The sequence below is a fragment of the Mytilus californianus genome, unplaced genomic scaffold (genome assembly GCF_021869535.1).
Source record: "Mytilus californianus isolate M0D057914Y unplaced genomic scaffold, xbMytCali1.0.p SCAF_3, whole genome shotgun sequence".
NCBI classification, from domain to species: Eukaryota; Metazoa; Mollusca; class Bivalvia; order Mytilida; family Mytilidae; genus Mytilus; species Mytilus californianus.
In genome coordinates, this window is record NW_026262679.1 from 123,879,615 (window position 1) to 123,907,558 (window position 27,944).

A 27,944-nucleotide genomic window follows, 5' to 3' on the forward strand; every position below is an offset into this window, starting at 1 on the left:
AGTTACATTAAAACAGTTGTCCTAGGTTAAGGGTTAAATTGAGCACTCATAGACATGTTTAATGCTATCATATACTTTGTGTGTATGTCCCAAGCAACAAGACTGTAATCCAGGGGTTTATCTTTGACTCACAGACATGTTTAATCCTATCATATAGTTTGTGTGTATGTCCCAAGCAACAAGAATGTAATCCAGGGGTTTATCTTTGACTCACAGACATGTTTAATCCTATCATATACTTTGTGTGTATGTCCCAAGCAACAAGAATGTAATCCAGGGGTTTATCTTTGACTCACAGACATGTTTAATCCTATCATATACTTTGTGTGTATGTCCCAAGCAACAAGAATGTAATCCAGGGGTTTATCTTTGATTCACAGACATGTTTAATCCTATCATATACTTTGTGTGTATGTCCCAAGTAACAAAACTGTAGTCAAGTTATAATCCTTGAAATCATGTATGATTTGGTTTTTCCTTATGCTCAAATTAAGCCATACGTTGTATCTTGAAAATATCACATATACTTTACCAATAGCTTCAATTCATTTCAATACATATTATGGTCATAAAAAAAATTTATCTCATTCCACCTTTTTAGATTAACAAGGAAGACTTGTTTTTCTTTATCTTTTTATCAAGAATATCAAATTTTAAAGCATATGTGCATAGATACAAGAAATTACTAACACTTCACTTTCCTGATTTTGACTGAAAAATTGTCAATAAAGCAGGTTTCTGAGAGACACATGAATGAAAATATTTATATTTTTTGACAATATATTTGTTAATACCGGTATAGTCATCATTATTCTGAAACTGGGAAGATTCTGAATTTACAATACTGATAAAATGAGCAAAAAAGTACAGATATTTTAACAAACAAGCGTTTTTCATTCTCATTGAAGTGAAATACTTACTATCAACACAGGTTCCCTGTGCGTTACAATCATCAACACAGATATTGTTAACAAATTCTGGTATTTCTATTTCATCTGGTCCCTCTGGTAACAACAATGTTATGTTGGTTTCTATTGAAAACATACATGTTACTCTCAGTTCACTTATGGCTGATACGGTAAACTCATAATCTCCATTAAGCTGAAATATATTTACACATGTATACAGCCCAACTGAATATATTTACACATGTATACAGCACAACTGAATATCACATGATACTTTAAGAAAGAATTTATAACTTTCATTTCAAATCTCTTTCTGATGTCCCCATATAAAGCCATATCAGAATTGACACTTTTCAATATTTTAAAGCAGCATATATAAAGCTGTTACTTCTTTTTAACCTTCTTCTTCATTTTACTTGTACATCAAGTACAAATCTTAATAACTCTCTGACATTTTCAATCTGCATATCAAGCACACTTCAATAATGACATTTTCCCCCTTACCTGTAAATTAAGTACAAATCCTAATGACTGACATTTTTTCCCCTTACCTGTAAATTAAGTACAAATCTTAATGACTGACATTTTTCCCCCTTACCTGTAAATTTAGTACAAATCTTAATGACTGACATTTTTCCCCCTTACCTGTAAATTAAGTACAAATCTGAATGACTGACATGTTTCCCCCTTACCTGTAAATTAAGTACAAATCTTAATGACTGACATTTTTCCCCCTTACCTGTAAATTAAGTACAAATCTTAATGACTGACATTTTTCCCCTTTATATCTGTAAATTAAGTACAAATCTTAATAATAGATATTTTTCAATCTTACCTGTACATCAAGAACACAATCTTCAATAATGTCATCAAAGTCGATGATGATACCAAAACCGGCACAGGCCACGCCTACTGTTGACAACTTAATATCATTTGTACATTTCTCACGTGCTATGGTTTCAGTAATAGAATTAACAGGCCAAGAAGGTAACTGTAAAATATCAATCATTATCATTTCTTTAAAACTATTCAAATCATGAACACATCAATGAATAAAAAATAGTATCAACTATTTATTTAAGGAAAAGGTCTTTTTGGCAGATTAAGGTAACATAGTTAAAAAATACATACACTTTACAATGTTTAAAATAATTATCATGATCATTAATATCATTCTCTATTAACTTTTTCCTTGCAAACAGTAATTAAAAACTTATTCTATATATAAATAAGAGGATAGCCTGTAAGTTGCCACAAACCGGGGAAATTGACTTTTTGGGGATTTATGTGGAAATCAATAACAACTCACATTGATAATAATATTAAAGTTGATATCAAATATAAAGATAATCTGTTCTACTGTTGTACTACATTTTACTGGTTCTTCCATTGGCAAATCATTGGTGATATCTACAGCTGAAATATATAAAATAGTCAACAACACTTAAAATGTTCATTAGAGTATATGTAGAAGTAGGAAAAATGGGGGGTGGGGTGGGTGGGGGCTCCTTCATTTCTGTTTATATCTTTTTGCCTATTTTGGCCATTATTCTCCATACTTTTATTTTTTGGCCAATTATTCTATTTTGGAATCCCCATCAGGATCCTCATCTTCTTGGACAGCCATGACTAGGAATATTACATTACTTGTTTAGATTAAAATATGAATTGAAGGTTAATTTTTAAATGCTTGTTGTAGAGAAAGAAACTACCTTTTTTCTTGGAGATTCTTGCACATGCAGTAATGTCACGGTTGTTGGAACATACAGGATCCTGCCCAGAGTTACATTCACAGTATACGCCTAAATCAGCTGGTGCATCAATATTTCCACAGAAACCATTATATATAGTATCTTCTGTTGGTACTCTACAAATGTCAGAAAAGACTGTATATCAATACCATCATAGGGGCTCTGTCCCATGCATATCAAATTATTGCAAGAAAGAATAGGAATATTTCAAAAGGCATTAAATCAGGAGTCAGTGAAATGGCCAAGAAGAAAAACTTGTAAGAGGATATGCTTTGGCATATACAAATTGCCTTACATTTAATGGTTAATTTCTCATAATTCTTGAATGGCAAAAAAGGTATCTATTAATTATGAATTTTCTGCACACTCTCACTGTATTTGTTTGCAATTTACACATTCTGTTTCAGTATATGGTTAATGTCAAGCACAACTTTTAAAATTGTTTTTCTTCTGATTTTGGCTTATTTTAACTCTCTTGAAGTCTTCTAGAATCCTTTACAAGCATTGTTTACTTCTACTTGATGATGGAAAACGATCACACACACACACTTTGAAATTACTGGAGTTCCCAATGACGTTTTCAGCAAGTAAAAAAAAAATTTCCTGAATTCCCCATGATGAAAACGGGGTGCAGACAATGTACCAGTGCAGACTTTACAAGGCCAATTATGGTACAACATGTAAAAATTGCCTTAAATCTGACAGTTACAGTCCAATAACTCTGGAAAAACAAATGGGAAAATCTTCAAAATTGGAAAGGGAGCCTTCTGTCAATAATCCTAAAAATAAAGTCTGTAGTATATTGATCCAAGCATTCACCAGTTATGGTGGGACATGTTAAAAATTTCCTTAAATCTGACAGTTTAAGTCCCATAACTCTCAGACCAGATATCCCTGATTCCTACCTCCAACTTTTACTGAAGTCATTAGGATATTTGTTACTAGAATCCAAATAGGTGCCATCTGGTTTCATATACTCATTGGTCTTATCGCCGTCAAAATTTCCACATAAACCTACAACAAAAATAAACCTTAATTTCAACATTTAGCAACAGCTGAGATTTGTCAGAAATTCTTAATAGTGTGAAAATGTCATGTTTGTATATACAAAATGTCCTCAGAAAAGACGAGATGTTATGTATTAAAGTTAAAGTTTTGTTTCTCTATAATCTTTTTTCAGTTGTCTATAATTCATTAAAAATGTTTTTGAAAGGTTTTTGAACGTACATTTACAGGATATAATCTAAAAGTCAGAATATAAATTTCCAAAAACAGTAAAAAGACATCAAGGGGCATTAGAAACTATAAATATATATCAATAAGATATGTGATCTGGTTAGGGGATGGTTGGCGCCTTCAAACTAGTTTAGACCTGCCACTTTCTGTATGTGCCTGTCCCAAGTCAGGAGCCTGTAATTCAGTTGTTGTCGTTTGTTGCTGTATTCAAATGTGTTTTCATTCATTATTTTGTTCACAAATCAGGCTGTTATTTTTCTTGTTTGAATGGTTTTAAATTTGTCATTTCTGGGCCTTTTTTAGCTGACTATGCAGTATGGGTTTTGCTCATTGTTGAAGGCTGTACAGTGACTTATAGTTGTTAATTTATGTGTCATTTGGTCTCTTGTGGAGAGTTTTCTTATTGGCAATCATACCACATCTTCTTATTTTTTTATAGATTGAGCAACATAACCCAAGGGGATGAACTCCAGTACACAGTAAAAGATTAAGCTGTTCCTGCTCCTCAAATGGCACATGTCAGAATACAGTAATTAATCAAAACCTATAGTGATTATTTACTAAGCGAAAAATAATGCTAATTTTATCTCAAACGGAAGATATCAACTGTTACTCCTTTATCTTCATTCAAAAAGGTAAGCAACTGTAAAACTTTCAAAGTAATGATTTCTACTCGAGTAGCTTCATCCATATAAATGGGGGTACATATTGATAAAGAAATATCGTCCCTCTTAAAATATTATTTTTCTAGTTTTCTAAACATCATATTCAAACATTCAGAAAAGATGAGTTGATAGATAAACATATTTAAACAGTAATGTGCAAAATAGTTGAATTGAAATAAAAAATAAACTTTCTCCTTGTTATATACACTAAAAACTTCCATATCATTTCAGTAATTTAGGTTATAATAGTGTAAAAAAATTGCTGAAAGAATAAACAATATCTTTATATAGTACCTTCAACATTTTCAAAATCAACAGGTCCAGCAGTAACCCAAACCTGTAGATATTTCTTTCTCTTTTCAATTTTCACTGATGCTCCATTTGGCAGGGTAATCTAAAAAAAAAATATCAGTTTAATCACTTTTGGGATGATGATATTCAAACTGACCTGTATTTTGAAATTATTTTTTTTATTAAATTGTTACTAAAACCTTGTACTTTATTTACCATCTGGTACCTATCAATATTTACAATTGTTTGAAATTAACTACTAAGTGGTAGTAGCCTTTACTGTGTTTGTAATACTACATATGGAAAAGTAAATAGACACTTTACAAAGAACTTAAAGACTGATTCATTAATTAATCCCTTAATTAGTTCTTCAGAGATCACAAAAATCTTTTCCACCTGTCTGATGCGGTGAAGAAGAGCTTATTTTAGATAAAGCATAAAACTCTTTTCCACCTGTCTGACTCTGAGGTGGTGAATTATAGCTTAGTTTAGGTGAAGCATATAACTCTTTAAAATCTTTTCGTCAAAGTAATATTTAAATCAATATGATAATCAGTGACAATAAATCTGTGTACCAAAATATATCTTCTTTGTTACTCACAGTGAATGACCTTCCTTTTTTTTCTTCTTCTACAGTAAAACCAGCTGTCAAATCTCCATTTCTGTAGATTTTCTTGGTTAACGCTTTTTCAGTTGTAGAAAAGTCATAATCAGCACCACATACATCAAATAATATGACATCATCCTCAGCCCTGATGGCCACGGCACAATTACACGAGGATCTTCCATTAGATCTGCATTTCCTCTGGAAGGTTCTCACCTGAAACAGATAAATACAGTGTGCTAAAAGAATGTAACAAATAAACTTAATGCTTAAAAAGATAGACTGGTAACAAAACAATAATTTGAAATTGTTAACATATCTGACTCTGCAAATTTCCGAATCTTCACTTGAAACTATCATACCAAGGATTCCTAGTTTTAGAGGACATGTGACAATTCTGACTACAACCTCAACAATGAGAGGTTGAATTTATGTAAATAAAATAGTAACAAGGTAAATTTTATAAAATTATATAATAATAATCAGATGTATATTCTATCTAACCTGTTGTTATAAAAGTCTGACTAGAAAGTTTTTGTACAATTGTCATAATAAAATGGCTGAACTGCTCCATTTCGAATTACTGAAAAACTTGCCACAAAATAGGAGACTGTTGTAATGTATATTTTTTACTACAAAAATCTGACAATATTACCGATTCTTTCAACTATTAAATTTCTTAAAGGAAATGATAGTAAAAATTCCAGTGAAGTTGACTTACCTCATACAGATTAGATTTAGTACGATATAAAATAAACTCTCCTTCTAGGTAGTTATGGTATTTCCTACAGAAAAAAAAGACAAGAATATGAATAAAAGGAGATATTAGAAAACATTTCTGAGAAAAAGCCCAACAAAACAATTAAAATTAAATGAAAAATCTAAAGGTCAAAATATGGTGTTCAATGTTAGACAAGTTTACTCACGGTGTAGAATGGTTACGGACTTATCGGGTTTTTGTCGGCGTTTCCGCACTAATCGGATTCGGAAACGGACTTATCGCGTTTTGTTTCCAGACAGTGTGACATAAAATGAGCCAAATAGACGAAAAGAAGTCGTTAGTGTTTATGTTTATATGATCACGGAAGGCACCGATGATCTAAGTTTGCAAAATTTTTCATTTTGCTTTGGTACCACTCTTGGCTTTTTCAAAGAGCTCCACACTGAACAGGACAACCGGCCGAACACAGCTACTAGTGGTGTGGTTTCTGTTCAAATACACAGTATATTAGAATGTGGACTTTTTGTGCTCCTTTATTTCATGCAAAATACATATTAGAACCACTTGTGTGCATTCAAAAACAAAAAATATCATATATTAAAGCTTTTAAAAAATTGCTTGGCAGCGGACTAATCGGGTTTCCCTAAAATGACGTGTTTTTTGGCAAGGAACTGTTGGGGTTTATTGAGCAAAGGACTTTTTGTATTTTTATTGTTTTAACAGGGTAAAAAAAGATGTTTTCGTATTTTTTGTTTGTTTGGGAAATGAAAAATAAAAGTTTTAAAAACACCATTTGACATCTTGTGCTAGAATATACAAGTCTGGAACTTATCACGGACAAGTGTTTTTTTCAATCTTGATTTTTACATTATGATAGAAAATAAAGGGACATTGAGTAAAAGTACACCGGTATGGGGTAATATCATATGCAATGCCAAACAAAACACAAATGGTCAAGGAATAAGGCTTTTATTTCTGATCTTTCCCAGATTAACATGTGCAGGTCTATTGATGAATGTTTCGAAAAGACACATTCATTCCGGCGTAATAGAAAAGACAGGTTAATATTAATGTTTCTCGTTTAAATGCAAGGCCAAGGGCAAGGATGTCAAAAAACAATCAGCAACATTCAATTCAATTTTACCCTTTTTTACGTTACATGATTTATATATCTAAATATATATATTCATACCAAGTCTTCTTTCGATGTATTCATAATGATGCATGTATGAGTGAAGCTTTATGTTTCAGTCATGAAAAACAATTGTTGATGGAGCTGGTGAATAACTGTGACAACCTAAATCATTAACCCATTTAGTCTTAGATGCATGATTGTTTAATTAGTTGTTAGTGGCTTTGAACTAGTTGTCAGTTAACTGCGAGTACTCGCAGATCTGTTCCTAGTGTCTTTTTGTTGTTGGGATGTACAAGTACCCGGCCACGTCCACTTGTATTTTTGTCCATCTGATGAGTTAAGCCTTTTCAACTGATTTTTATAGTTCATTCTTATGTTGGACTGTTCTACCACTGTCCCAGGTTAGGGGGAGGGTTGGGATCCCGCTAACCGTGATGTTTAACCCCACTACATTATGTATGTATGTGCCTGCCCCAAGTCAGGAGCCTGTAATTCAGTGGTTGTCGTTTGTTTATGTGTTACACATTTGATTTTCGTTCATTTTTTTATATAAATAAGGCCGTTAAAAAGTTCTCGTTTGAATTGTTTTACATTGTCATTTCGGGGCCTTTTATAGCTGACTATGCTCATTGTTGAAGGCCGTATCATAATTATGACGTCTTGAAAGGCTATTTATTATATTTTTTTTCTTTCTTTGACGCCTTACATCGTTGCAGAAGGGCGTCAAGGCAAAAATTTAGAATTGCCTTCCCAGACGTCATAATTATATGGACTAGAAACCTTAAATTCCTGCTATGAGGACGAGATACTGATAGAATCCCACACATTTGTTTGTGGATTAATAAAATATATCATTGCGTGATGTGTGATTAATGTATAAAGTAAGAGTTGATTAACCCAGGCAGAGTAAACACATAGACTGACTGAGAAGATAGGAGTCTCCATATTCATTTGCGCACAAAAAGTCCGGTGCTAATAACACAAAAAGTCCGGTGCCACTAATTTTTCATATTAACCATCATTTAAGACCTTAAGAGTGCATGAAACAGTTCCGAAAGGGAAAATGTCTACATTTAATGAATAATAACCAAAAATTTACTTGGAAAAGAAAACAGCATGCTTAAAACACGCTTCAATTAGACATCTTTCCATGAAAAATGTTTGTTTTCAAGTTCGGGTACCACGTTGGTGGAAACAATTTGAAATAAATCGTAGCTTCCCATGAATATATGATTAGCTAGCCAGCAACATAAATAATTTCCCCATTCCATGACATCAAGCTTATTTGGAAATATCAATTCTGCTTTAATACAAGTTGAAAGAAATAACCACTTACGCCAAATGTTGTCATCTGAAAACGCGATAAGTCCGTTGCCGAACCCGATTAGTGCGGAAACGCTGAAAAAAAACCGATAAGTCCGTTACCATTCTACACCGTGTTACTGTGTATACAGAAATTATTGTGTGCATTCATTATTGTGATTTTTGATGATTGGACAAAAATATGAGATTAATTATTGCAATTTCAGGAAAATCTGCATACAGGTATATATATGAAATATCAGAATGCAAGTTCTTATAATTGCGATACTCACCCAGTCGCATTATTCACATAAATAAAAACCTTGCAATAATTCTGAATTTGCAGTATTTTAAATAGGTAAAATTTGTTATAAATACCAATTTTTTGTTGTTGTTTATTTACATTTACAAAATGTACTTGCTTTTAATACATATGTGTGTGTTATAGCAAAGAAAAAAATAACATTAACAGGATTGTCTCGACTCTGGGGGTAAAAAAGTGCTCAATCCAATAGAAAACAGTCAATTATCAGTCGAAATATTAGATAAAATTTACTTTATTTCTACTGAAAAGTATGAAATTAACAAACCTCTTACGGATAAACTCTGATGCAAGATGAAAATTTACTAATCTTTAGACCGATAAATCCATGTACCGTGACATTTTGGCATATAAAACATGTCTCATCTTAACATGCATTCATTTCTCTATCTTATCATAATATGCATCAAATAAAAATAATTATTATAGGAAAATTGAAATAACAAAATATAAAACTCACTTCTTGTCAAATGTCTTTATATGTGGATGACCACGTGACCTGCAAACGACCCGTCTGTCTCTGTCAATAATGTCCAGTTCTATACGACCAATGTCATATTTAACAACACCATCTCCTTGAGTAACAACAGCTTCCAATTGTAGTGATCTCTTCTTATCTCCATCATTAATACCATCTATTCTGGCTTTCATGAAGAGTTTAAACTCATCTTTCCACTCTGTTGTAGAAACTTCAGTGCCACAAGTATCGGCAGCAGACTCACCGGTTTGGAAAAACACAACTTGGGCTAGATCTGCTCCATCTGAACATTGGAGTTCATTTGCTGGTCTGATGGAAGCTTTCAGTTCTACTTTACATGAATATTCCCTAGCGCCTCTCTCACAGAATAATCTTGGTGGGATGTAGCTTTGAATAGTAAGCTCTGTAGGTGGCTGACCTTCATGAAGGACGATACTTCCCTCCTGAGAAAACTGAAAATTAACAATTATGCAAAAAATAATAAATGTAATAGGATTTAGTGCCTTAGGCACTGAAATATGTCAATCTCATTAAATTACTGCAGCAATGTCAAAAAGGTAGTTGTTATGAGAGTCCTCGTTTTATAATTTTAATCATATTGTATACCATAACTTATTTATAACTAAGACTTGTCCATCTGAATAAAGCATTAAGATGCTAAATAGAAATCTAAATACACCTTCTTGTACTCTCCCTTGAGTGTTTTTCAGAGTTTCAGGGATACAGTATATAGGGTGCTTCTATCAATGACTTGTTCATGTCATTTTATAGATGTATATAATTTTAATAAACATTACTTGTATGGAATATTTAAAATAATTTGGGTGGGTATTTGGTATGAAAAATTAAAGGATTGGATACTGGGAATCCCTCAAAACAAGGCTTGTAGTTTATTTTATATAAATAAGTCTTACCTTGAATGCTACATAAACAGTATTACTGACTTTCACTTCACCTTTACTTTGAGCACAGCTATCTGCATAGCAAACTTGTACTGTACAAGATATCTGAAATAGTCAGTGCAAATTTCAAAATGTGAAAAAAGAAACACAAAGAACATTCTGATAACCTACACCCAAATTCTAACATTACAATGTGTAAGGGCTAGTCCATTACAATGTGTATGTCGGGTCCATTACAATGTGTAAGGGCTAGTCCATTTAAGGGGCTGGTCCATTTAAGGAGAACATAAGTGAGAAATATTTCTACAAAAGATTAAAGGAATAAAATATAATTGAGTTAAGCTGACCTAAGGATGTATTCAAATGTTTTGTGTGCTTGGGTTGCAGTCTTATTGACACATACCTCCACATTCCCCTTTAATCATATTAACACACCATTGCTATAAAACCATCATCAAGAAGCAAACACATTAACAAAACACAAGCAATTAAAAGATCTGTGTTAACCAATTGTGAAAAATTCAAAAGAGATTAAAGTTTGAAGCATAAAAGTGAAAGATAAATATAGGAACTTACAGCAGTGCCATACAACTGCTCATGGAAATCATTTTCATCAATAATGGCAAAATCATTATCTCTTGTTATTGTAATCTCTCTAAGTATGTCTTCATTGAAATAAAACTTGACAGTATATTTGACATCATAACCAGACAGTCGATCAAAGTCACATGTAAATTTAGATTCTCCATGTTCATCTAGAGCTGGTATTAAAACTGGAGGATTCCTAACTGACGGATAACCTGTAATGTAAAAATATAAATATTGTGACACATTCAATTTGGTAGTGAACTGGTTTTCCTGTTTATGCATAACTACCATAGAAGTTAATATTGTACCATTTAAACAAGATTTGCATCGTTAATATCTTCATAAAGTGAGGTGGACACTTTCAAAGTACCTACAAATATTCCAGAAATCATGGGGGCCTTGGGGGCCGAGTGGTCTAGGTAATACAGTATCACTAGCCTGTCAACACTGCAGTTGTTAGTTCTAACCCCACTAATGAAAAGGTGTGTTTGATTATAATCTTAATGGACTATGAATGCAAGTTTTGTTGCCAATGAACAATTTTTTTCTATGTGCACTCAGGCTTCCTCCACAAATAAAAACTGCCTGCCGTGATATAAGCAAGAGGGCAGAAAGTGGCATTATATACCAACAATCAATCCAGGAAGTATGATCGTATGAAGGCTTAGGGTTGTAAACTGTAGAATGAGTTGTTTCAATTTATTGCTGCTCCAACCAAATAAACTAAGTTCCAAAATCTGGAAACCTGAAAAAATTCGCCAAATGTATGCACAAACTGAGGTGCACATCTTCCATATCGAGGAATCTTACTATAAAATAAATTGTAATTAGGTCAGAATTTTGAATGAACTGCAATAGTTGGGAGAGTAAAACTTACAGTCATGTCACAGTAAAAGCTCAGGATTAATAACTAGGAGTTGATTATACAAAGTAAGTGGGTCTGCCAGAAATAAATCTGCTTACCAGATCACTAGTTAAAAATTAGATATCAATATAAAAATAAAATGTGGTATGAGTGTCAATAAGAAAAAACTATCTATCCAATAGGGACTAAATGATTTAAGCAACCATAAAGTCAACAAATAAGTTTGTGAAATATCAAATTTTGTTTTAGTATTTTTTTAAAACTCACCAATAACAAATCCTATAGATATGAGAACTTCTCTGGAAGCCAACAAAATATGCCAGTATTCCATCACTATGTCAGCATACTCCCCAGCTCCATTGGGACGTCCAACATACAAATCACATTGGGTTGGGTTTTCTACATTTCTTTGAAGATAATCTGTGGTATCTCCCACTTTGTTCAGATTGATGTAAATATTTAATCCAAACTGAACACTCCATGACATAAGGATGTCATAATATCTATCAGTTTCTACATCAGAAATAAATACTGTCCATTCTCTTGTCCTTGTACTGACCTTGAAGTACAATCTTTCATTTTTATAATAGATTGCATAGCCAGCAGAATTTGATTGATCTCCACAATTAGTATAGTAATATGTGTTTTCTTTTAATGATCTGAATTTAATGGTAAACGATAGGGTAATTCCTAAAAAGCACTGCTCAGGGTCATAGAGGCATCCTCCTGCACTATCTACGACCTTTAAATACTGATCAGCTCCATTAAAACTTAATGCTAACTTATCGTTCTGATTAAGATTCAGTGACATTCCACCAAAAGTGGCAATCGTACCTGAAGGCACAACCAATGATGTCCCATCCATTCTGATGAAGAATAATTGGTACTCAACCACAGAGTCCACTGAAAAATGCAACATATTAAAGATGGTTGTCTTATAATTAATATAAAAACTTTGTTTACAAGTTTTATATATCAATATTGAGTTTTTTTCTACAAATCATTTTAGTTTTTACTCTGAAGTATTTTAATTCAGTCTTACATCAAAATCTTCATTGTTAATGGAAAAGTTATTGATTTTTTTCTAATAAGAATTAATTGTGACAGAGTTGCACATAACAAATCATGGAGAAAATAAGCATTTTACTTGATATATCTGTTCATCGTTTTGATTAACAAAGTAATCCACAAAAATGTTATCCTCTAAATAAAAGTACATTAACGAAATAATATAATTTTTTTTTTAAATTCTTATATGATTCGCATATTTACAAATACTTGAATCTTATTGGTAGGTTATAATTTTTTCCTTTGGTTTGTCACTTCTATAGACCATGTTGACGAAACTACTTTTGTAACCTTCACTGTAATCTATTCATGCATGATACACATGCATGGGATCCAGATGTTCTAAGCAAATTGAGATTGGAAAACAAATAGAGACATAACTGTTATTTACTTTTTATTGCATAACAAAAAGAAATAATGCATTAGCATAATTAAAACTTTATAGAAAGTGTATGAAATCAAAAATAAAATAAAATTCCGCGAAATATCATGAATGATTTTAAGGTCATGGCAAAACATGAGGTAATATAAATGAAAAGTCTCAAGCTGAAGATTATTCCGTTACTGGTACGCTTCAAATGCCGATAATATCTCATTGTCATGACATGAACTTTTTGAGGTAGATGTTCTTTCATTTTAGATTATATTGCATAAATCAAACATTTTTGGATTTTCAAAAGTCAATATGGCGGTTAACTCCTTGGTAACAACATGTCAATTGTGAATTTGATGGTAAATAGAGGCCATTGAACAAAAAAATGCTAATTAAAAATTGTGAATGTTTGGCTTAAGAATTATAAGGATTAAACACATTTTTTCTAGAGGTTATTGAAGTGTAAACTGGGTTGCTTACTCACAAACTTTACATAAAAAGTCCTTCAGACTTGTATTCAGTTTGTGAGTTAATCACCCCAGTTTACACATCAACAACCTCTAGAAAAATGTGTTTGATCCTATAATATATCAAGGGTGGAAATTAAATAGGAACATCTTTGTTTAAAGGCTATTATTATCAGCTTTGTTTTGTTTAAAAGACTACTATATTACCTTGGATGACAGTCCAAACTGTTACTGAGATAGCAATCCTACATCCCACTCTTGGGTCTGCTGGTAATATGAATCCATTTTCATAACACACCCCATCAATATAGCAGATATCATTCTGCAATATCGAATATTTACATTACATGTAAGTTTCATATGATTCTGTAATTTTGATTGGCCTAGGCATTCCCAAAGTTATATTTTATTTCCGTATAAAATTCAACATCAATGACTGTACATGCAATCCGTGACAATGATAAAACAATACAAAGAAAAAACAAACTAAATGCTTGATTAAACTATTATTTCATGATTGTAACATAAAAACAAATTTCTTTTTGTAATTTTATAGGGTTGTAAAAGTGTTGAATGTGCAAACATTTTAGGTATGAAGTGCTTTAACTTTAGCGCTTTATACAAAATGTACTTCAGTCAATGAATGTTTGATGACAGGCTAAGTACTTTGAGCTTGCTTTCAGTAATTGCAAGCATTGTTTAATACAGTATAATACTGTTGAATATTTTCTGTTTTTTGTTATGTATTATACTGTTAGAAGTAAAGGTTGTCGGTTACTGATTTTTACTACCGAATTCAGGCTTGTATAGTCAGCAGTTTTATCCTCCAAAATTGAACATGCCAGACAGGGGTGCGGACTATAGAGTACGATAAGCAAGAAATAAGAGAAAAAATTCGATTTCGCGAGGTTTGTTTATGTTCCGCCATGTTTGTTATTGAAATTGTAGAGGGCGCTCTTATTATTTTCAAAACTAATAATTTTACCTAATCCATATTAATATGTAATTTTTTTTCAATATCAAATATAAACTGATAAATTTCAAAATTAAATGCTTCACTACAAATTTCTCCTTTCTTTTCACTGCATTGCTTAAAATCAACTGAAATCTGCTTGAATTTAACGGAACAAAAAAAGTGTAGAAGTCAACCGGGAACCAGCTTATGCATAACGATGTATAAACTACAAAACGTAATCGGTTATTCGTTCTGTTTTGGTGTTTCATACTGACGCATGTGTTTTGTTTTAGCTTAAGATCCTTCAAACATTAATGTGATAGATATGTTAAACATTATTTTACTCAAGGATGGAACTGTTTTACTTTCAAAGTCGTATTCTAGCGATATCTTTTAAGTACAGATTTTCCGTACGCTCCCACTGTATTTATTTTCATTTACACGTGCTATACGAACTTCCGGTTTAAACATACACAAGTTTCTAAATTGTTTTGTTTTGTGATTTTGACTTATTTAAACACTCGTGAAGTGTTCTAGAAACATTTATAAGCATTTTCAACTTCTATTTGATGATGGAAAACAGGTTTTTCCATGAAAATACTGCAAACAATCAAACAGGATTTGAAATTACCGGAGTTTCATTAGACGTTTTCTAACAGTTACAAAAAGTTTTTTTTACCTGAATTCTCGTGGCAAGAAGGGGTGTGGACAATGTACCAGTGCGAACTATACAAGTCTGATTATGGTATATGTTCTTTTATTACGTTTTGTTAGTTCTCTAATTGAGATAAATTAGGGGAAGGTTTGAGATCTAAAATAGAACTACGTTAACACCCCCACCATATATTCATGTACAAGTTGCTTACCTAATAAGTGGTGGTCTTATTTCGTATTTTATTGCTTATTTGTTATTTTGAAAATTTAGTGTTGATGGCAGGTCTCTGATTGTTTCTATCTAATTTATTAACAAATTTAATAGTCAGGATGATTTAGAGCATGACATATTGTATAGACACCTGGCTATTGTTTAAGACTATATGTTTACCTCTAGATGTACTCTTATTGTTTTAATTTTTGGATTGCTGTCTAACTGACACACACCCAACATCTCTTTTATTCATATGTAAATACTCTTCTCCAATTCTAAACTTATTTATAATTTCAAAATATGATTATTTTTTGTTTAAATCAACCTTTGATTTGTTTGAGACTTGTCCATGTTCATTTAATGCAACAACCTTTGTAAATGTGTCTGTTATCAAAACACTATACTCACCCTTATAGTACAACCATCATCTTCTGTACAGGTGTCACAATACCCATTGTAAACCAGATGAGTGACCCAGTCGCTGTACACAATACCATCATTGCTGACCGTGATGTTATAGATAGCAATTCTAGGTAGAGCACAGCTGACACTATCTTCATTGATGTACTCAGCCAGAACTGTTCCCATTTCTCCAGTACTTGTCAAATTGTTCTGAAATGGTCATAGATATATGAATAACTAGCTTTTATTTATAAGGGAATTTGTTACTCTAATAACAAAGAAGAAGGTATATTTTGAAGCTTGTAAATTTACTAAATAAATTCATGTGATATCAGTATATATGTTGCCTAGCTTATTTAGTCTTTAGAATAGAAGCTTTAAAATTATGTAGAAATTATCATAAGAGCTTGGTGTCATGATTTGGACTGACTCCATTGGGTAAATTTGCAAAATTTAACAACAATAGGTAATTTTGAGGGGTTTTTGGGGTCTAAATTATATCAATTATAATAAAATCGCAAAAATATGTCCCTGCATATACTTAAACATTAATGAAGAGCATAATAAGAACCAAAAATACCCTCAAAAATCTAAACCTTATAAACAAGTTTGGCCGTGAAAATCTCAAAAGTTTACATGCAGCAAACTTAAACCATATTACATTATGGGAAAAAACCCATTCTCGCAGAAAACCTAGCCCAAAAGATTTTGAAGCTGTGTTCGACAACTATTCCTTACATATAAAACTTCATAGTGACAGGTAAGATTGTCTGTGTCAGCAAAGTTTGCACCAACAATAACTGGCTCCAAACATTTGTATTTCTTCACATTGTTATCACATGGGTTCTGTGAGCTGATGTAAGTGACCTCTGGTGGTAAAGTACTGTCAATAGAGCAGTCGTCACCAATCCATATATCAAAACAGATACATTCACCTGTAATATAATCAATCATTTTACACACAAACCTATGATTGTAATAGAACATGAATTGTTTTTTTAAAAGCAGGTGTACTTTTCATTAAAGTTTAATAACAAAAAATGATGTTAAGTTGTAATGTTTTGACAAGATATTAAAACAATTTCTTACCTTTATATTTTCGGTCAAAAGTGCTTTTTCTTATCTTGCTTACTATTTATTACAAAAATAATTTCAAACGTTATCACTTACTTTCTTTACATAATCCATGATTTGAACATTCATTTGGACAGATGTTATCTGCAATCTGAGGATCTGGTATTACATCGTCACCAACTGTTACCCAAAAATCTATATCTATTTCTATAATAATCAGTCCTGTGTCTGTTACATCCTCAACTGCTTCAAAAGTCCATGATATATCATCAGTGATCTACGGAAAAATACAAACTTCTTTTATGCATCTTGCAAATAAGTATACAAAAAAAATCTTGATTCCTAATCTTGCATCTAGTTTCCCTCATTATCTACCATTGAAATAGTCAAGAAAATGACAGAAATATGACTAAGTTTTCTTTTTCTTCGTTTAAGGCTAACATACCAGTCAATCTTTATTCAAAGCTGTTAATGATTTGACTTTCAATAGATGAATGGATGTTTAATCACAGATAGATTACCCATTAAACCCTATATAAGACAAGAACTTGTTCATGTGACATCAGTAGAAGTCATGTTTTACACCAGACTGATAAACTGAGCAGGATTTTTATTGTGTTCACCCAAAAAGTAATATTCCATAAGAAGACATGTACCTGGATACATCATTCTGACTACAAGCTTACCGTCTTCGTTCTTATCCTAAAATTCTGTGTGCTTTGTGAAGAAGCAGCAATACCAATTTAAAAGTCTTTGATTCACCTTCCATGGGATATAAATAATTCTTCATAACCATTGGGGACTTATATATTGTGTGCAGTTGAGAAGCATTGATGTTCAAACTACTGTTTACCAAATATCAATGATCTATCATAGGTACTTATTATCATTTAGATCATATCAGAAAACTTATCATTACGTACTGACAATGCCTTTATCTTGCTTTCACCCCCATCCCATCTCCCAAAGTCCTGTTAACCAGGCAATGCAAAATAAAATGAAATAATATATCTAAACCTCCAAATAAGTGTTTGTAACAAACTTACTTGTATATCTTCTATACAGCTTGCTACTGTCAGATCAAATATTTCATCCATACCAGGTAAGGCTATACACCTCTGGGCAACTGGTCTGGCCTGTATATATTCTACACAAATCTTTCTGGCCATTGTTAAAGTTATACCACTTTTTGTAGGCCATGAGAGTTCCTGTAGTTAAATCAAATTATAGTTTATAATGAATATATTAAGATGCTTTTTTCAAATCATTTTATAAAACCTCAATTTAACTTATGGTCTGATCAATGGATCATTACCAGTAATACCCACGTTCATCAGTGGATCATTACCAGTAATACCCACATACATCAGTAGATCATTACCAGTAATACCCACGTACATCAGTAGATCATTACCAGTAATACCCACGTACATCAGTAGATCATTACCAGTAATACCCACGTACATCAGTAGATCATTACCAGTAATACCCACGTACATCAGTAGATCATTACCAGTAATACCCACGTACATCAGTAGATCATTACCAGTAATACCCACGTACATGTATAACAAAGACTTTTTATCAAATGGTCTCCCATCATTGATATGTTACATATTTCTTAGGGCTATTTCAGAAAAAAAACAATATGGATGAGGTGAGCGGGGACTTTGTGACAAACAAAAATAATTCAATTGCCATCCAATCCCACTATGTGCTTGCATATGATCATTAATAGTCTAGTATAAGATTATTATTTTTACAGATCCATTACATGATTCTTCAGTTTTCTGTGTAGTATTTTCTGGACTGTTGTCTTTTCATCTTTTTATTTTTACAAGGTAGTTGTGTGCCTATATTACTGTAGCTTATGATTTTGATTACCACTTTGGATTTCCTCCTTTTTTTCTAGATGTTAAATCTATCACCTATTGTAATGGTAATACATAAAAATTATATAAACTGACCAAGTTTTGTACATGTTGTAATAAAATGATGTCTACATTTATCAAATATCTACACTTATATACATTTATAAAATATGAAATTACCCTGTGTCATGTTATGTGTTCTCAACTTTATTACAGACATAGTTAAATTAATATGGTGAAAAAAGGAGCAAATGGCAAAAAATATGACAACAGTGGTTGTGAAAAGAAAATAACTAGGCTATAACCAAGGTACAATATCAGAGATGATTATATCATTTGTGTAGCGTTACATCAATATAAAACAATCACTTACCCCTTGTTCATAGTTAATATCAAACTCGAAAGTAATGATATTTGCAGTAGAAATACATCTTGCAACTGGTGTCTCTGCCTTGGCTATCAGCTGTGCAGTTACATCTTTTTTTCCTGCATGACAAGTTACATTTCATACAATGTCATAATACTAATCAAACTAAGCTAGTGCATGTTTAAAAACAATTCAATATTATTAATTTGAACTGATTTCCTAGTATGGTGAACCTGACTGATGTTTAAAATGTGAATCACTTTATGTTCTAAAATATACTCTTAGTAGTGACAATTACTTTACTTATTTTAAACTGATTTCAACTAATTGTGCCTGAATTCTTGAAAAACACATGTATAGCATAAACATAGGGTTTCAAAAAATAAATAGAGAGTATTAACGGGACACTTCTAGATTTCTTATATGACTGAAAAATTGAAAAAAAATAAAATGAAGGAGGCAAGTTTTATAAAAAGACATGAAGATAAACAGATCAAAACACTACTCATTATAATACCTTTCTTCTTGTAAGATTTTTTTTTCCTTTTTTCAATTTCTTTACATTCCTGATAGTCCATCCCTACAGCACACTCGTAAGTCTCGTCCTCCATACAGTTACAGTACATACCAATATCTACTGTCTTGGCTTTGGTTGGACAGTAACCATTGAATAAACTTTCTGATGCTGGTACTCTAAAATAATTATCATATATGTAAAATTGTCATGCATGTTAAAACAGGAAAACATTTCATTTTAATCATATTGATACTTTTCAAGTAATTGAATACTCACAACAATAGGAATCATAGAATGGACAATAAGAATATAGAATTGACAATAGGAATCATAGAATTGACAATAAGAATCATAGAACTGACAATAGGAATCATAGAATGGACAATAAGAATATAGAGTTGACAATAAGAATCATAGAATTGACAATAGGAATCATAGAATTGACAATAGGAATCATAGAATGGACAATAAGAATATAGAATTGACAATAGGAATCATAGAATTGACAATAGGAATCATAGAATGGACAATAAGAATCATAGAATGGACAATAAGAATATAGAATTGACAATAGGAATCATAGAATTGACAATAGGAATCATAGAATGGACAATAGGAATCATAGAATGGACAATAAGAATCATAGAACTGACAATAGGAATCATAGAATGGACAATAAGAATCATAGAATTGACAATAAGAACCATAGAAAAAATGGACAATAAGAATCATAGAAAGAATGGACAATAAGAACCATAGAAAAAATGGACAATAAGAATCATAGAATTGACAATAAGAATCATAGAATTGACAATAAGAACCATAGAAAAAATGGACAATAGGAATCATAGAATTGACAATAAGAACCATAGAAAAAATGGACAATAAGAATCATAGAAAGAATGGACAATAAGAATCATAGAATTGACAATAGGAATGATAGAATGGACAATAGGAATCATAGAATTGACAGTAGGAATCATAGAATTTATAATAAGGATCATAGACTTGACAATAGGGATCATAGAATTGATAATAGGAATCCTACCTCCAATCTCTAGAGAAGCCTTTCGGTTCTTTTTCATTGCTACCATAGATCAGTCCACTTCTTAGTGTCAGGTCATTAGTTTTATCATCGTCAAATACACCACATAAACCTAAAAACATAAACAATACACCATAAAAAGTTAAAAACATAAACAATACACCACATAAACCTAAAAACATAAACAATACACCATATAAACTTAAAAACATAAACAATACACTATATAAACCTACAAACATAAACAATACACCATATAAACCTACAAACATAAACAATGCACTATATAAACTTACATAAATAACCTAAACACACCATATAAACCATAAACAGGTTGTCACAATCACAACAAACTGTTTTTTATGACATTTTTTAGTGACACTATTATTAATTCCTGAACAGAAAAATGAAAATTTTCAATATCAAAAGTGACCTCAATTCTGTCATCACTGACAACATATTAAAATATGAAAAGCATTGGTTGAATGGTTGATAAGTAATTGCACAGAAACATCAGTAGCTGACATCCCACTGTAAAACCCTTAATCAATAGTTAGATTTATTAATTCAATACATCACATAAACCTATCAGCAAGAATGAAACAGTGACTGACTTTACATACATATAAAATGTACAAAGATTTCATTGGAATGCTCTTTATTAAAAATTGTTATAGACTAGTAAAAAAAATATAAAATCTTCCTTTACATTTAATGTTTTAAAATTTCAGCTAAGATGTCAAACAGGACAGAATAAGATTTTGATAAAACTGTTACAATGGCTCAGAAGCACACCAAGCAATCCTTGTTCCCTTGGGGTTACATTTTTTGAGCTAGCCTCGATTTATGGTATGTACTGTAAATTCAGAAACTATTGTGTGCATTGATTATTGCAATTTTTGAAGAACGGACAAAAATGTGATATTTATTATTGCAGTTTCAGGAAAATCTGCTTACAGATAAATGTGTCAGATATCAGAACATAAGGTTCAATATGCTAATGTTTATTCAAATGACATTAGCATGTTCTAATTCCAGAGTAGGGTTGAAAAGTTGCCTGCTGGACAAAATATATCCATATAAGAATGAAGATCAACTTAAAACCAAACTACATTATCTACCTTTAAAAATTGTTTTTTAAAGAGTTATGATCTGCTTTACAAATATCATACTTTATCTGTAATTTGTACAGTTTCCCTCTGATCTTACTGCCTAAATTTTTTAGATCATGGACAGGATATGATACTCGAAAATATTAGGCAATGACGTCACATGTTCATGACCATCTGCGTCAATTTATCAACGAAATGCATGTGACTTCATTCATACAACTGAACAACTATCACGAAAAAATAGTTTTACAACCTATTTTGTTTTATTTTATATTCTCAACCAAAAAAACATATAGCTAAGACAAATAGCTGATAAAAAGAATAATGGCATTTTATTTTTGATACTGACTTTATCAGCTAGAATATCAGCTTGTCTTATTGGGCTAGCTAGATATTCTTGCTGATAAAGTCAGTATCAAAAGTAAAAATGTCATTATTCTATATGTAGTGAGTTACATACCTTCAGTCATTCCAAAATCTGACGAGGAGGCTTTCATTTGTACATTTATAAATTGACTTGTTCTCTTCTTTCCTTTCTTCACCTTTATATAAGCTCCAGTTGGTAGGTAAATCTGGAATTATTTTTATATTCTTAAATATAGCTCAAGAGTTGCAAGAGGTACTATAAATCTTTACAAAAAAATGTAAGCAGGAACTAAGGCAAAAAAAATGCAACTCAATGTTGAATTGGAAATTTTTGGAATTGCCTCCAATTGCACACCTTGTATCCAATGAGCAAAAAAATGCTCTGTCAAATTTAATGTCACATTCAGGATAGGTCTTTTTCTATTTAAGGATAAAAATAGCTACATCATTCTGCTAGAAAATAAATGATGTAAATCAAAACCAGTGAAACACTTATAAGGCCAGTTTGACCTTTTTTGAGAAACAGGTAAAAATCTTGACAAGAAAACAGGTCTGTCAACAAATTACCTCATTGATAGCAGATTCCACATATTTTTGGAAGAATTGTATTAAATTGTTTTATAATATTAACAAATCTTCATTAATGGAGAGTAAACTAGAAATTTGTCTTTCCTGAGAAAAATTAAATGAATGAAAAAATTGATTAATACATACAGTATAGACATATTTATATTAGATATATTATATAACAAAAAGCATTTGAGATTCAAAGACCTTTTTTGTCTTTTTCAAACAGGGGACATTTTTAATAGCTGTACACAGAATAACTCTTACTAAAATTATGGAGGTATATAAACATAATCAAATTCCTTGTGTACATGTATTCTTACCTTGTAAGTTTTACCTCCACCTATTCTTTCCACAATAGTTCCTTCAGTAAGGTCTCCATTTAGGAACATTTTTATATCCAGCTTCTTCGATTTCTTCTTTCCCTTTTTAGTATACTCTTTATTTTTAGCCTGTTCGCACATGTCGATCAATATGACGTCATCGCCAGACTGGACGGCTACGGCACAATTACATGAAGCATGTCCATTGCAATTTAGGTAGAATACATGGACCTGTTACATTCAAAGATATAAATTTTAATTAATTTGCAAATTGACAGAATATTAAGTTTTATGACTTTATCATTTAAGAGAAAATACTCTGGTAATAAAAAGGTTAAAACAACCATTGGGACACATTTACTAGCTTTTGAGGCCACACATTTACAAGCATCCGAGACAAGAAACCAGTTTCAGAAATGTTGTTCCTTTTTTGTATGACTGATGTATCAGTTAAATCTACTCCATATGCTTAAAGTTTTACATTCATTGTAACTGTATTGTGTATGTATTTTTTCTTGCAAGTGGTTGTATTCCAAATGATACTGCTGTATATAACTTTATGCCATATATAACTTTTTGCAATATATAACTTTATGCCATATATAACTTTTTGCAATATATAACTTTATGCCATATTTAACTTTTTGCCATATATAACTATTAAGCCATATATAGGTCAAAACTCCTGGAATTTAAGGGGGGACTTTTTCAATTGCTTGGTTTTTATGGGAGAAAAAAATGATATTCTTAACTATCTCTTCAAGTTATACACTGGATATTTTGCATGTGGTGTCTGGTACAATCTTGCTGTTCTAGAAATTCTAATCAAAATCTGAAACTGAACCATACAAACTTACAGCATATGGCAGAGTCTTGTGTCTGTACAGAACAAATTCTCCCTCAAAGAAGTTATTGTATTTCCTGTAGAAAAATGAAATCAAAAATCATATAGCCATTTTAATTATCAACTTTTAAGAAATAAAAGAATATTTCAAAAAAATTTAGAGACTGATTTATAAACTCTGTCATTAATAATATAAATCATAAAAAGTTTGTAAGTTTTAATATTTGTCGATTCAGACTTTGGAAATAATAACATGAATATACTGTGTATTAATCTAAGTTTTGTGGTACCAATTTTTGTGCACTGAGGAAAAAGTTCATTTTTTCCTGGATAAGTAATTTCGCTGTACTGCAAAAGTCTGCATACAAGCCTTTAAGAAATGTGTGCTTCATTGAAAATTTGAATTTGTGGCTCACCTAAACCCATGAAATCCACAAACATGGTATTACACTAATAAGAAACAATACATACTAAACATTTTCCTAGTTATTAGAATCTGGTTTTTGGAAAAAATAATAATTTAATGCTACACAAATGTGATTTGTTTAATGGTTATATAAAACAATAGATAATGTTCATAAACAATTCAATTCTTACAGTTTATCAAATGTAGTCATATGAGGATCGTTTATTGACTTGCATGTGGCTGTTTTATCTCGATCTTTTACTTCAAGCTGAAATTCAAAACAATAATACATGTATGTTTCATATAATTTTAATGCCCTTTAATTATTAAATCTAGCAATTTTTCTAATTTCAGAAATATGCTTTGGGAAGTTGGAAAAATAGCCTAGACTTTTTTTTTTAAATGTAAACTATATATCAATGTGAATTTTTTTCATTGATGATTACTTTTTACAGCTTCTGCTCATGAGCCATGAACAACATGACAGTTGCCACATGTGGAACAGGATCTACTTACCCTTTCAGAGCACCTGAGATCATCCCTGTTTTCTGAGTAGTGTTTTTTTGTGTTTTGTAGACAGTTGTTTCTCTTGTCATTGTTTTTCATATTTGGCCATGGTATTGTCTGTTTTTCATATTTGGCCATGGTATTGTCTGTTTTTCTTTTTGGCCATGGTATTGTCTGTTTTTCTTTTTGGCCATGGTATTGTCTGTTTTTCTTTTTGGCCATGGTATTGTCTGATTTTCTTTTTGGCCATGGTATTGTTTGGTTTTTTTTTTGACATGATTTTTTATTGTCCTTTGGTATTTTCTGCCTTTTTTTTTCTGTTGTCACGTAAACTAAACGATTTATCAATCTATGGCATTGCCTGATGACATATGACTTTAAACATAATATTTCCATGTAACTGCTAAATTTTTACTTTTTTCTTATCATCTAAGCCACACATATAATTCAGGTCATTCAATAGGAAAAAAAAATAAAAACTGTTCCATTTAGCTTGATATACAATTTATAATCAAACAACATTCAACTTCTAATACTCCATCTACATAATATAATTTCCATTTGTTGATGAATAACAACTCTGATGCTCAAAGTAAAATTAAATATCGCATGGACATACAAATGTACAAAGATTATTTATGTGTCCCCTATGGAATGAACAGCAGTGAACAATTACCAAATATAATTATCTTTTCAGGATTCCTTCTTATATCTTTGCTTTGGAATGGATTTTTCATTCATACTGAAAGACATTATTGTACCTTTTTTTAGGCTGAATACAACATGCTGTCATGATACATTTCCCAGTATTGTATTGAATATTGTAAATAAAGCTTTTTTTATCAAACTTTTTTTCTTATTACCTCAACAATTCCCAGTTTAGATGTGTATGCCGGTATTCCTGATCTATAGATGTAAAGGTTGACTTCTATATCTCTCTTTTGGTTTTTATCCTTTAAGGAATCAATGGATGCTTTAACAGGTATCATGATAACGTTTCTCCAATTATCTTTTGTTATTCTATATTCACAAGGATGTTTAGAATCTTCACTTGCATCCCAAACACCAAATACCGCCTGGACTATCTCCACTTTGGTTTTTGGGCATTTCTTTTCCTTATTTGCTCGTAGTAGTTTTGTGGTGACATGGACATCACAGTATTTTTCACGATCATCGGGGAGGCAGAACATGTATGGGGGAACTGTAGCAGTGATTTCTACATAACCTGGAACCATTCCTTCAAATACTGTCAACTCAGTTGTCTTCAGCTAAAGAAGTATAAAAATATTTGTAACTCATAAAATTCTTTTTAAAAATAATAATTGTAACTTTGAAAAATAACTACTGATATAACTGGGATATTTTATTACCTCGACTTTCTATGAATGGCTCAAAAGGCAATATAAATACACAGGTGTCTCCTCCTAATGTCATCAAGTTTTGGATGAAAATAAAAGAATGTAACAATATAAAAAATGAGGAGATATGGTATGACTACCAATGAGACAACTATCCACCAGAGTTAAAATGAAGTGGTAATAAGCAATTGTAGACCACTGTAAGGCCTTCAACAATGAGAAAAACCCATACCGTATAATCTGCTTTAAATGACCCCGACATGAAAAATGTGAAACAATTCAAACGAGAAAACTAACATTTTTATTTATAAGAAAACAATTTACGAAGACAATTTCATTTTTTATATGCAACCTGATAGATAAATGATCAAAGGACTTCAATCTAAAATTCAATAGGACCAATAATTACGGTTTAACACAAAAGTACCTATCAATTATGCAAAAAATGTATAAGCGACTTGGAGAAATGTTACCTGTTAAATAAATTGTCTAAAAGCGATAGGCTATTTTTTTTTTTGTAAAAGAAAAACGTTACTCAACACTCAAACCAATCAGTCCACATAAGGAGAGACCAGAAATATAACTTTTATTCTTATATATACCTTTATATCTGCTATAATAACATTACTCCTTCTCCAAGGGGAACAATCCTGGTTAGCTCTGCAGGCTCTTACTGAACACGACAACTGGAATTTTAGAAGATTATAAATTTTAGCTGCTAACTATCAATAATGTTATCACTCAAATATACAGCTCAATAATGATACAATTCATTTTTTTATTATTAATGCAAAAACTGCAACAGAAAGAGATTCACTTTTATAAATAAAAGTCACAATTAAAGTAATAATTTGTGTTATCTTAATTACAAACCATTTTACCTATTATCCGAAGTTCAAGACTAAAATGCATATCATTATCTGAAATTCAAAACAATGAAAGTACAAAACTTTGTCAATACATGTATTAGACCATTCAGATATTTACACATTTATAACATGTTAAATCAATTTTAAATAAGAAGTTTTATTCTTTCACATCATTGTTTTTTTTTCTAAAAAAAATGTGAAGTTAATGTCATAAAAATATATCAAACATTGAAAACAATGAATGTCATATGAAGAAAATTCAGTTTGAAATATGATTAAATATAATCAATTGATCTGTTGTGAACCAAATTACCTGGTCTTTAAAATCCAGTTTCTGAATGCTGTCCTCTTCCAATTCATGCATGTACACATCTACAGCAAGGTCGATATGTTTGATGGAATGATCATTTATTGACCAAGTCACTGAGTACAATAGTCCATCTTCTTCTAACTTTACAAATTTACATTTGAAGACATTAGCTGTGCCATTAGTATTCTCATCTATCATCATGTCTGGTCTTTCTTTAATCTCTGGTGATTCTATAGTAAACAATTAGAATATTTGACAAACATATTTTAGACAAAAAGATAAATTAAATCAAACATTTTATCAAAGCTAATACCAAGGCATCTCAAAAACAAAAAGTCTTTTAGAACTTTGACATAAAAATACACCATTCCATAAAATGGATTACCGACTCTTTTTTAATAGCAAACAAATATGGTTCAAACCATTGAATATGCTCTGTATTGAATACCTCAGCCAGATTTTGAGTAAAAAAATGTGGAGAGATGAAACCAATGTGGGAGCCAAAGA

The 27,944-nt window shown here is 31.3% G+C and overlaps 1 protein-coding gene across 1 annotated transcript in view; it reads right to left on the reverse strand.

Moving 5' to 3' along the window:
• Positions 1-27,944, reverse strand: part of LOC127733748 (uncharacterized) — a 161,745-nt gene that overhangs the window by 46,638 nt on the left and 87,163 nt on the right. Inside the window, exons 88-114 of the mRNA XM_052243063.1 lie at positions 27,441-27,667; positions 26,861-26,944; positions 25,764-26,168; positions 24,585-24,661; positions 24,001-24,064; positions 23,144-23,374; positions 22,348-22,459; positions 20,779-20,887; positions 19,731-19,906; positions 19,220-19,332; positions 18,022-18,183; positions 17,072-17,252; positions 16,640-16,836; positions 15,908-16,111; positions 13,884-13,998; positions 12,036-12,671; positions 10,892-11,115; positions 10,328-10,420; positions 9,396-9,865; positions 6,177-6,240; positions 5,453-5,671; positions 4,855-4,954; positions 3,565-3,673; positions 2,621-2,775; positions 2,218-2,324; positions 1,744-1,899; positions 921-1,101 (exon numbers count right to left, since the gene is read on the reverse strand). Of these exons, the coding sequence (XP_052099023.1) occupies positions 921-1,101; positions 1,744-1,899; positions 2,218-2,324; positions 2,621-2,775; positions 3,565-3,673; positions 4,855-4,954; positions 5,453-5,671; positions 6,177-6,240; positions 9,396-9,865; positions 10,328-10,420; positions 10,892-11,115; positions 12,036-12,671; positions 13,884-13,998; positions 15,908-16,111; positions 16,640-16,836; positions 17,072-17,252; positions 18,022-18,183; positions 19,220-19,332; positions 19,731-19,906; positions 20,779-20,887; positions 22,348-22,459; positions 23,144-23,374; positions 24,001-24,064; positions 24,585-24,661; positions 25,764-26,168; positions 26,861-26,944; positions 27,441-27,667 (4,971 nt within the window). The remainder of the gene's footprint in view (positions 1-920; positions 1,102-1,743; positions 1,900-2,217; positions 2,325-2,620; positions 2,776-3,564; positions 3,674-4,854; positions 4,955-5,452; positions 5,672-6,176; positions 6,241-9,395; positions 9,866-10,327; positions 10,421-10,891; positions 11,116-12,035; positions 12,672-13,883; positions 13,999-15,907; positions 16,112-16,639; positions 16,837-17,071; positions 17,253-18,021; positions 18,184-19,219; positions 19,333-19,730; positions 19,907-20,778; positions 20,888-22,347; positions 22,460-23,143; positions 23,375-24,000; positions 24,065-24,584; positions 24,662-25,763; positions 26,169-26,860; positions 26,945-27,440; positions 27,668-27,944) is intronic.